Source organism: Narcine bancroftii, chromosome 2, assembly GCF_036971445.1.
Source record: "Narcine bancroftii isolate sNarBan1 chromosome 2, sNarBan1.hap1, whole genome shotgun sequence".
Classification (NCBI taxonomy): Eukaryota; Metazoa; Chordata; class Chondrichthyes; order Torpediniformes; family Narcinidae; genus Narcine; species Narcine bancroftii.
Genome location: NC_091470.1, coordinates 248,736,956 through 248,749,330, shown reverse-complemented (window position 1 = coordinate 248,749,330; position 12,375 = coordinate 248,736,956). Strand labels below are relative to the sequence as shown.

Here is a 12,375-nt window from a genome sequence, read left to right as displayed (position 1 = left end):
TGTTTTTGATCTGTTGGACATACACGTGGGGATTTTTATTCATTATTTGAGAATTATTCTGTCATCAGCGGTAAAGGTCTTCTTTTAATACCAGTCCCTTTGCAATTACTGAGCACATCAATACGCCTTTCCTTCTTAATAATGTTCCTTAGGTTTGGGTGATATCTTTTACTGTCTTATTCTTGTGTTTTAGCCTCATAATTGCTTCTTAAAAGGATAATGAGAATGAGGGTGGGACCACTAAAGGATAAAGAAGGCAAAATATGCCTGGAGGCAGATGAGGTTGGGGAGATCCTAAATGAAAAATTTGCTTCAGTATTCACAAAAGGACCTTAATCAGGGTGAGGTCAGAAAAGTACAGGCCTGTATACTGGACAATGTGGAGATTAAAGAAGAGGAAGTGTTAGATCTTCTTAGAAACATGAGGATGTTCCCAGAGCCGGACGCAACATACCCCAGGCTGCTATGGGAAGTGAGAGAAAAGATAACTGGGGTAGTAGCAATGATCTTTGAATCCTCTTTGGCTGGAGGGGAGGTGCCAGAGGATTGTAGAAAGGCAAAGGTAGTCCCCTTGATTAAAAAATAGAGAGAATCCTGGGAATTATAGACCGTCAGTCTAATATGTGTGGTGTGCAAACTATTGGAGAGGATTCTTAAGGGTAGGATCTATGAGTGTTTGGAGAAGTACCAGGATAGTCACGATGGCTTTGTGGAGGGAAGGTTGTGCCTCACAAGCCTAATTGAGTTTTTTGAGGAGGTAACAAAAGAAATTGATGAGGTTAGGGTGGTAGATGTGGTCTACGTGGAGTTTAGCAAGGGATTTGACAAGGTCCCCTATGAGGAACTCATCCAGAAAGTCATAAGGAATGGGATCAGTGGAATCTTGCTTGTGTGGATTAAAAAACTGGCTTGCAGGAAGAAAGCAGAATAGTAGTGGAAGGAAAGTATTCTGCCTAGAGGTGAGTGACTGGTGGAGTGCCATAGGGATCTGTTCTGGGACCCATGCTCTTTGTGATTTTTATAAATGACCTGGATGAAGAGGCAGAAGGATAGGTCAGTAAGTTTGCCGACGACACGAAGGTTGGAAGAGTTATGGATGGAGCTGAAGGTTGTTGAAGGTTACAAGAGGATACAGACAGGATGCAAATTTGGGACCTTGGGATTCAAATCCATACATCCCTCAAGGTTGCCACACAGGTTGATAGGATAGTTAAGAAGGCCTTTGAGATACTGGGCTTCATTAATAGGGGGATTGAGTTCAGGAGTAGAGATGTCATGTTGCAACTCTACAAATCTCTAGTGAGACCATATTTGGAATACTGTGTTCATTTCTGGTCACTTCATTATAGGAAGAATGTGGAACCCATGAAGAGGCTGCAGAGGAGATTTACCAGGATGTTGCCTGGATTGGAAAACAAATTTTATGAGGCAAGGTTAGCGGAGCAGGGACTTTTCCCTTTGGAGCGTGGAAGGATGAGAAGAGACTTAATAGAGATCTACAAGATAATGACAGCCAGTACCCGTTTCCCACAGCAGGACTGGCAAACACCAGAGGAGATATGCACAGAATTCGGGGAGGTAAGTTTAGGAGAGACATCAGGGGCAAATTTTTTTTAAATTTTACACAGAATTGTGGGTGCCTGGAATGCCTTGCCTGGGCTGGTGGTGGAGGCTGAAACGTTAAGGACATTTAAGAGACACTTAGACAGGCACATGGATGAAGGAAAAATAGAGGATTACAAGGTAGGGTGGGTTTTGTAACTTTTTTAAAGGGATATATGGGTCAGCACAACATCGAGGGCCAAAGGGCCTGTACTGTGCAGTCGTGTTCTATGTTCTATCTCTGGTCCTTATGTTGAAGAATGGCATCTATAGACTCCAAAGGTGATCAAAAGCTTAGAAGCAAGCCTAGCTCTCATATACATGCACCAATGAAGTAATTAAACATACCTGAATACTTACAAACACCTGCGAAGTCATAAGTCCCAAACATTATGGTGCCCTGAAATGAGGGGACTACGTATTAAAAATTGCTGTAATTTATACTTGATCAAACCAAAATGTATAAAAATAACACTGAATAATATCTGGATTGTGCACTTTAATTACAAATGAATTGTTTAATTACAAATGTAAATCTGTGAAGCACAGGGGCAAATAAAGGAAAAAAGTGTCTGTCCAAAACATTATGGAGGGCAGTGCATATTCAAAACTTCATTTCCATGGAACTTGAGGGCACAGCACTCCAAATATTCACATCTGAGAAGAAACTCCTCCTCATCTCCTTCTTAAATGGTGACCCTTCATAGCTCCAACCCCAGTTTCAGAGTTCCAGATATTCCTAGTTGGAAAAACAATCTATCAGCATCAATGCCAGACAAAAGATATAACCCTCAAAAGGTCTGATGAACAACATATCCATGTAAACAAATAAAGAACTGTAAACAGATTAAAAATGTAAACAAATCAACTGTGCTATAAAGAGAGAATTAAAAAAATCAATGAAGTGCACAAGAGTCTTTAAATGAGTCCCTGATTGAGTTTGTTGTTGAAGAATCTGATAGTGGAGGAGTAGCAGCTGTTCCTGAACCTGGTGGTGACAATATCGAGATGTAATCTGACAAATGGAAGATTCATATATTTTACAGATGCATATCTACATTGCATAGGAAAGTCAAAACTCAGAAGAACAAATATGATTGAGGTAGATCGGCGGAAATGTTAAAAATTTAACATCCACATGAAAGACGATAAGCCAATCAATTAGGACCTCCGACCTCTCACAACCACGTCCAAGGTTGTGAGGAAGACTGAAATGAACAAATTATGACCAGAATACAGCGTGAGGGTTGAATGTTGTACTCTAGTGGAAGAGATTATTTATTTTATAACTGAATTACTTTGCAATATGTATGGTTGCCCATTACAACATAAATAAGCTATTATGTTTCTGCCTCAAATCACACACCTAACTCTATAATGAGATTTCATATGATCACGTAGCTGGGAAGGCCTTTCAAATTCTTTAGTGCAGATCTTACAAACATGCACTTGGCTTCCATTTAGTTCTTGCCGATGTTCCTCCAGATGTCTACTAAGTTGGCTCTGTAACGTAAATTCATCACCACATTCTGTGCATATCAGGTTCTACAAAGGAGAAAATCAATACAAAAAGTCAGGCCATTTGAAACTGAGCAAGTTTCCACAAAAATAGAGTCAACATTCACAATTATTATTTTGCAGTGTAATTAGTTAAATTTATGGCATTAAGAATGTAGGCTAGTGATCTTAATTGGACATTCTTATTCTTTTCCTCCACCCATAACCCTTTCAGTCGTTTAAATCCACAGATATATAGGGCAGTGCCAATATAGTTCAATTGTAAGAACCACTTGTCATCATTTCAATTCATCACAGCAAATAATTCAGTGCTGAAAATGGATTTCTTGAACAGATTAACCTAACCTTAAATAGCAAAGGGAAAAAAAAAACAGATGTTTGCTGATAACACTATAAAACTAAAGCTCAGTTTATTACAGTAAAATCCCTGGTATCCAGCACCTACAAGGATCGCAGATGCTGGATATGCAAAATTTCTGGTTGATCTGACAATGCTTAACTAATACACCTGTGTTAAGAGTAGTTTAAAAGACAAAAGACAGTGTGAAATGTAATTTGAAAATAAAAATCAGTTTTGCAGTCCTTAATTATGTAAAGTTCATTTTAATCAGGTGACTTTAATTCCCGTAACTTACAAAATTTATATTTGAATCCCGTTAAAGATAAAGACAATACTAATAAAGATAAAGACTCTTATGTGGAAGAAATAGATTTTGGGAGAGTCGCCCTAGCAGCAGTTCTTCATCCTGGGAACCACCATTTTATTCAAACACAACTTTATTGAAACTTTATTCAAACAGCTGACATGGGCACCGCTGGCAGAATATTTGCTCCCATATTCACCAAGGAATTTTGTGTGGCTTTGGAGAACTTTGACTTTTACAAATTTAAACTTTTAATTAATTTTTTATTCTTGTTTATTTTAATTTTTTAATTTAATTCAGTTACTGAAAATTTTATGTGCAAGATTCTGATAGACATAATAATTTTGAAAATCTATTAGAAATTATCAGTTCTAGAGCAAAAATCCAAACAGAAAATTTGAGATTTCCACACATTACACACAAATTCCAAAAATCCTCACTGCTCTTGCAGGATTTTCTGTGCCTTTGCTCCAGCACTGGACTTCTCATGAAGAGCCGCAAAGGAACACAAGATTATTTAGCACTTGCACTGTGGCAACAGCTCCCACATTTGTGAATATTTGTTTCAATGGACTGGTGCAATTACAGGTGACTACAAACACCATTATCTCAACTTTTTCTGAATTTCTCCAATTTATTTTTACATTTTTTAGTTTAATATTTAAAGGTAATTTATTAAAATAATTCAACACATTTATAATTGTTTTGAGCAGTCAGAGAAGCTTAACTATTTGCATTGACAGCCATCTAAACTCAGTAACAGACTCCATTACAACTGATGGAATGATGCCTTGATGGATTGGGCATCATTTTCCAGTGAACTCCAGTGGGAGATCAAAGCAAATTAACTCTCTGCATAATCTCAGACAATGTACTTTAGGCACTGAGATTGCAAACGCAAAGCCATTTTAAAATACTAGATACTTCTTGCCGCATTTGAGATGACTAAGCACTTTCCTATGATCAGAGGTTCTTGATCATCCGTTCAGTTCTTCTTTTTCTAATTTTATAATTAAGTGCTCCTGCAAAAGTAAGAATTATCTAATTTATCACCAGCAACACTAATGAATACATACTCCTCCTTAAAAGATATGTGAGCCTCCAAACAAAGTGATAGTTTTCTTTGAAACATTATTCATTGAACACAGAGGAGACCTGTCGGCTCAACTTGAACATACCGACCAAGTTGGCATTATGGGCTCGACCCATTTGCCTGCATTTAGCCCATATCCTTTTAAAAACTTCCTATCCAAATGTCTTTTGAGTGCCAAAATTGTGCCTGCTTGTATAGTTTCCTCTGGAACCTCATTCCAGATATGAACCACCCTCCGAGTGGAAAAAGTTGCCCCTCAGGTCTCGTTTAAATTTCTTTCTTCTCACCGCAAATCTCTGCCCTCTACTTCTAAAATTGCCTATCCTGGGACTGTAAATATTCACTTTATCCCAGCCCCTCATGATTTTATAGACTTCGATAAGATCACCTCTCATCTTCCTAAGCTCAACAATTGCCAAATAACATTAGGCAAATTTGAGGGTTTTTTTTTCATGTCAATAATTGATGCAAGGTGTTGCCATTGAAGAATTATAAAAAGGAGAACATTCTTTCGAGTTCAGAACATATGTAACAAAATGTAATTTTAACATAATTTGATGTTAAGGTATATTACAAAGAACGAAACTCACCTCTTCTTTCTCATGCAGCATGACATGAGCTTTAAGGCTGGCCACACGGGAAAATTTTTTGCCACAAACAGGACAAGATGGGTCATTTGCATTGTGAGTAGCTTTGTGCAATACAAGATTAAATTCCACATTAAAGGATGCAGGACATTGATCGCATCGGTAAGGCTGTTTACACAGACAAAGCAAAAAAGTTTGCAGTTTTAAAGTATAACGAAATTACATTTTTACACAGGAAATTGTGAAAAATAACAACTCTTCCCTTGCCAAAATTGAGCCATTCAGCATTTATGAGCCACCAACAATACAACAAAAGCTGAGATTAAAAAAATATTTCACGTGAAGTATTTTTTAAACCATATGCAGCTACTAAAAGAGTTAACAACATTGCTGTGCAATATAGTTGATATATCATAGGAATGGGTATGGATTGTTCAGTTCTTCAAAGCTGTTCAAGTACCAAAACTTTTAACATGGCACTCCATCTCATAACACTTTGAAGAAGCACCATCTTACAGTGAGTTATAATTGGGCCACAAGGCCAAAAGTCTGGTGAAAGTGGATCTAAGGAGTGTCTAAAAACAGTGAGAGGGAATTCCAGCAGGAAGCATGGTTAACAATGGAGGTATGTGGATATTGCAGAGGTTTGTCAGATATGGAACAGCACAGTACAGACCCTTCAGCCCATGATGCTGTGCTGACCCATATAAACCAACTCCACAATCAATCCAACCCTTCCCTTTCTCAAAGTCCAAAACCCCCTACTTTTCATGCAAGACATGAACCAAGTACTGTATTTAGTATTTGTAATCCATCACGATAATCTTAAAGACAATGTGATCCATATCTTTACTCCATGTAGTGTACTTACCTTGTGATATCCTAACCTAAAGGAAAAATGTATTTTGCCACTACATTTGGAAACAAAATAATTTTATTTATTCTACAAGTAAAAAGAATTACCAGTAAGTACTTTGACTTATTAAAAAGATAGGCTTCTTTATATTCTCAATACTGAATGAGCAGATGAAGCAAACCGTGACCATCAGCTAAATGCTACTCCCGTGCAGAGTACGGGACTGTGAAACTTAATACAGAGCTCATCACTGCAGTTTTCTAGGAGACAAGATGGAAAAGCAGGTGGTGTGAGCAGTTTCTAGGAGCAGGCTTTGGGGCCCTGATCTTGATATGCTTGTTTCCTGTCTGGGTAAAGGCAGTATATTATTTGCTTTTGTGTAGGATGAACTTCCACCTGGATGAACTTTCTGGCCAACAGATAAAGTCAGTGCTCAATCAAACATTGCTATGAGAAAATAGTGCAATGCACTTAGAGATTCCTGTCCACTGGTTATTTGACTGAATGAGGGGATGCATATTACTACCTTGAATTACCAATCATCAGTAAATGTTAGAAGTAAACACGGAAATCTGTAGACACCGTGTTTGAAGTAAAAAACACAAAATGCTGGAGAAACTCAGCTGGTCAAACAGTGTCCTTTATGTAGCAAAGGTAAAAATATATAACTGACATTTCATCAAGGTATATATGTTACTCTGCTATTTCACCACAAGAGGCTTTAAGGCAAGGTCAATCCCAAATTTGGCCAATGCACAGAAATTCTCAATACTATCACAAGAGAGGCCAAAGGACCTGTTTCTGTGCAGTTACTCATCGTCTTCCATCTCTAGTTTACAAGGGAATACATGCAGTGTCACTCTCACTCAAGTCCAACAAACTCCATACAGAAATTTGATCCTAGAATATTCTTAGTCTAACTGATACCACAGAAAAATGACTTATGGGTTGAAGGGGCTTCATAAAAGCTAAATTATATCTTTCTTAGTATTTAATATTGTTAAGACTGATTTAACAATATTATTTAAATCAGCTCCTGACTATATTGCAATTACAAAGCCATCATTTTTTCAAACATTTGAAGGACCAAAAACAAGTGAAATTACCTTATCATTTTCCTCATGTTCCCGTAAGTGGCGCTGTAACTGATTGTACTTGGAAAATGTTTGGAAACAAACATCACATTTATGAGTATCGCGGTACTGAGTATCCTGGGACTCGAGAAATCCATTTGCATTGTCTGCACTCAATTCCAGCAAATTATCTATACAAGAAATTTTTTAAAAAACAGAGGATTAACAAGACAGTTCCAGTAATGGAGCCCATACAGCTTTATCTGTGATTTAAATTCCCACTTTTCTCTCTCATATAGTTCATCTCATCTGCTGGGCATTTCCATCGTTCCCCTGAACTCTTCTAACAGCTTAATGTTTTTGGTCTGGGTTCCAGCATCTGTGGCTGTTTGTGTTTTCAATATCCCCATTTTGTTTCAGTTCTCTCCAACATCCCATCTTTGTTTCAATTCCCTGGCCTGCATTTCACAGGTTTTACATGTTTGCTTGATTTTTTTTTCTCTCTAACTTCCCTCATTAACTAAAATACACAAGAATAATTTTGCAGGTGCAGCAAGTAGCTAGCAAGACAAACAGCATATTGCTCAAAGTTAGAATTCAGAAAGGGGAAATATTGCGATGTTGGTGACGCTTAACTTGGAGCATTGTGCACCAGTAGCTAAGGAAGCTAGGGCATATATAGTCTTTGGAGTTTAGAAGAATGAAAAGTGACCTTATTGAAATGCAGGGATCCTAAAGGCATGACAGTGTTGATAGCTAAATGTTTCCACTAGCGTAGGAATTTCTCCTTGCAGAAGATGGAAAATCTGTGGAATTCTCTGCCTGGAGGGGGTTTGGAGGCTAGATTATTGGAGGTATTTCAAAAGGAAATGGATACATTTTAGGAAAAAAATAATCAAGAGAATTGAGGGCTATAGGAAACTGGCACAGAAGACACAAGGCCTACAGCAGATTAGCTTGACCTAATAGTGGCCTATTCCTGCTCCTACTGTCTTGCTTGATCTTACCCTTGTTATGGGCCCAGATGACCCCAAAACCAAGCAACAATAGAAATTCGCCCTCACAAATGGTTACTTAAACAAAAGTTGCTTTTAATTATCTTTAAACAGGATCAAACTCTAACTTATTACTATTAACTTAACCCTCTTCTAATTCTAAGCGCATGTGTATGTAATGTGTATTTAAGTTCAGAAAATTTCTGATTCACAGTCCAATCTTACTTCTCTCTCCTCCAATTTCACCAGTGTTAGACAATTCTTATACTGTGCACAGAATTTAACATTTATGAATTTCACCAGGCTTTGGTGCTTGAAAGGTAAATGGTTACCACTCAGGAAGGTTCTTGTCGATTTTCAGAGAGAGATTTGTTGCTCATTGAACACAAATTGATTGCTTCCGATCAGCAACTTCAGTGTCTTGCCAAAGAAACTTGCCCCATCAGGGTTTTCCAGATGACAACCTCTTTCTTTCAGGTCACCATAGAGTTCCTTTTTGCTTCCCTTATTTCAAGTGAAACATTATTTAGCCAGCTATCTCCTCTTCTTTTAACCACAAGGGCTTTGAAGAGGCTAAACTAAGAACTCACAAACCATCTTCAAAATGGGGTTTTTCCACAAGCTTGCCATGTTCCAGTCCCAGCTACTGCTGCTGAACTGTAAAACTGTAGAAATGAATTCTCTCTTTCTCTCTCTCTCTCTCACTCCCCCTGAGAAAAGCCACATGACCCTCTTAGAACAGCAAACTGTATTCAGACAGACTGCAGCACTGTTGCTTTCCAAAACAATAATCTATTACGCCACAGCATGTCCAATTAACACCTTCTTGTGAAGTCCTTTTAGGCATTCTTCGAAGTTTTTGCAAAGGCACTCGGAGCCTGGACTGTCTGGCTTGTGTAGAGCTCTGGCATTTTAAATTAGGTCTGTTTTGAAGTGTTTGTATGTGATCTACACCAAAAGACCTGCCACAGTTTATCGCCTTTAAAACATATCTATATAAAATATAAAATAAAACATAATCTGTCACACCTTTAAAAAAAAGTATCTAGCATTCAACTTATGGAGCAAAATCAGTGAAAGACCATCAACATTCTGCAATTTCCCAGCAGTGTGAAAGCTGATATGACATGAAGTTTGGAGAAGGTGGAAGAAAATGGGCCGATTTCAGATATTTTATGATTATTCATTGGTCGGGCCATTAAATCTATTTAATTTAAAAGCTTTGCAGTTTACTTATGCTAATTAAAAATATGATGATTAATTTATATTAATTCTCATAATTAGCAAAGTCATTCAGCCTTTCAAAAGTATTCATGGTTTTGGCAACCTAGGAGTGTGGCTTAACAGACTGACAAAGCATTTCTAGGGACTTCAAACTTTTGATGACTAACTTCAAAGTTCAAAGTTCAGATTTATTATAAGGGTATATACGATAATACCCCTGGTATCCAGCACCTATGGGGATAGGTAGATGCCAGATAAGTGTATTTTCCGGTTGCTTGAGGTGGTCTTTTACAATGCCTAACTAATAAACAGTTTAAAAGACAAAAATACTGTACTTACACTGAACAAAGTTCACTTGCATGAATATATAAACCTTAAAGCATTCTATTTTCAGTCACATTTTTAACTGCATCTGCAGGTTCCTCCCCCTCAGAAAGATGAACATGGGGGTGGGGGGGGGGGTGTCATGTGATGACGTAGGCTTAGACTGCAAATTCCTACCTCTCAAAAATGTTGAGTCAAAAAAAGGTTGAAAAAGTTAAGGAAAATAGATGGATAATTTCCAGCAATCTATAATGTTATTAACAGAAAAAGTTTAAAAAAATGTGTCAAGAGTATAGCTGAAAATAAGAATTTTACAAGGAAAGTGGAAAAAATTATGCAGCAGGTGGCAAAAAGGTTTGAAGTTCTGGATGAAAAAATTAAAGAAAACGAATTTGAAATTCAAGGCATTAAGGAACAAATGAAGAAGGTACAAGTAGAAGTGGATGCAACAAAAGATCAATTAATGCAAAAAACTGATGTTTTAGAAGATTTTTGCTGAAGGAATAACAAAGATTGTTAGACTTAAAGAAGGCAATGAAGAACAGGAAATTAAGATGTTTTTACAGTGTAGGATTCCTGAATTTTTTGTGGGGTAACTGAATTTCAAGGAGACATTGAGATTGAGAGAGCACATAGAATACTGAGTCCAAAGCCACAATCAGCTCAGAGACCTCATCCGATACTGGTTAAATTTCTTCGATATGAAGTAAGAGAAAAGATCTTGGAACTGTCAGCAAAACAAGCAAAAAAACAAGTAAAAGAAAGACAGTCACCTTTGATTTATAATGGGAATGATTTTCTTTTACCCTGAATAAGTTTTTATTTGTTAAAAAGTGAAAATAAATTAACGCAGTTAAAAATGTATTATGGAAAAATGGTTATGCCTTTGTCTTGAGGTATCCGGCAGTTTTGAAAGTTTTTGTTCCAGATGGGGAAAAACAGTTTTTTTATGGAGCCTAATGAGGCAAATGCTGATTTGTTGCCAGAAAGAGAGAGACAGGTGGTCGTTGACACTTGAAAGGAATCTATGACTGACTGAGTTGAGGTGTAACTGAAAAATATGAGAATTTAATTGGGAGGAGGGTTTTAACCTATCAGTGATCTATATGTTTTAAAAGAGTTATGTCTGAATAAGAATGTATAGTCATAATGCAACAGGGGACTGTATTGCATTTTGAGTGAGTTAGTTGGGAAAATGGAAATGACTACTGTGGAATCATGCGAACAAATGTGGTTACGACCACATCCCATATAGATCAGGGTTTTAAAAGATGTAAAAACATCATGCGTCTTTGGGGGGACTTCCTTTCTTTTTTTCTTTCTTTCTTTTGAACATCTAGATTAAAATCTAGAATATTATGAGATATGTTTCTAATATTATGAGAGTGGGAGAGATGGGGTGAATGGACAAAATATTTAATAAAGGTACTTGATGGCAGGGAAATTGAATTTTATTAGTATCAATATAAATGGAATACAGGATCCAATAAATGGAAAAAAATTGTTAATGTACATGAAAAATACAAAAGTGGATTTAGCTTTTTTACATGAAACTCATTTGACAGAAAAAGAGTATAAAAAGTAAAAAAGAGATTGGATTTGACATCTTCATTTAATTCAAAAGCTAGCTTGGCAATATTAATGCATAATAATTTACCAGTTAAAATATTAGATACAACTATAGATAAAGCGGGAAGATATGTAATGGTTAATTGTCAAATTTATTCAGAATATTGTACCTTAATGAATGTGTATGCACCAAATGTAGATGATGGAAAGTTTATACAGGATATATTTATGCAATTAGCAAGTGCAAAAGGAAAGATATTAGTAGGGGGAGATTTTAATTTTACCTTTGATCCAAAATTAGAAAGATCAGGAGGTAAAATAAAAAGTAAAGTAGTTAAGATTACAGCAGGTCTAATGAAAGATATGGGCCTTATAGATATTTGGAGAGGAACTCATCCATCTGATAGAGACTATTCTTTTTATTATTTTAGACACCAACATATTAACATTTATAACCTCTGCACAGCTACAAGTTAGTTTGAAAGGTTGAATATCAAGCGAGAGTTTCATCAGATCACTCACCTTTAATTTTGTCAATTACATTGGAGGAAAAACAAAATATAGGTTGTAGGTGGAGATTTAATACAATATTATTAAAGAGAAAATATTTTTATAATTTTATGAGGCAACATAAAATGTTTTCTAGAAACTAATGAAAATTCAGTAATGAGCAATTTTATTATATGGGATTCTATGAAAGCATATTTGAGGTCAAATAATAAGCTATACTTCTAAATTAAAGAAAGAACATATGAAACAGGAAGACCAATTGGAAAAGGAAATATTAAATTTAGAGAAGGAATTACAAATCCAAACAAAAAAAAACAAAGAGAAAAACAGATTATTGGAATTTAAAAAATTAAGATTTAATACAATACAAACTTATAAAG

General features: G+C 36.3%; 1 protein-coding gene across 3 annotated transcripts in view; it reads right to left on the bottom strand.

Moving 5' to 3' along the window:
- LOC138755209 (zinc finger protein 236-like) overlaps positions 1 to 12,375 on the bottom strand; it is a 160,014-nt gene that overhangs the window by 102,168 nt on the left and 45,471 nt on the right. For all 3 annotated transcript variants that reach the window (XM_069920764.1, XM_069920763.1, XM_069920765.1), the window contains exons 2-4: positions 7,407 to 7,564; positions 5,448 to 5,612; positions 2,969 to 3,147 (exon numbers count right to left, since the gene is read on the bottom strand). In XM_069920764.1, coding sequence (XP_069776865.1) covers positions 2,969 to 3,147; positions 5,448 to 5,612; positions 7,407 to 7,564 — 502 coding nt within the window. The remainder of the gene's footprint in view (positions 1 to 2,968; positions 3,148 to 5,447; positions 5,613 to 7,406; positions 7,565 to 12,375) is intronic.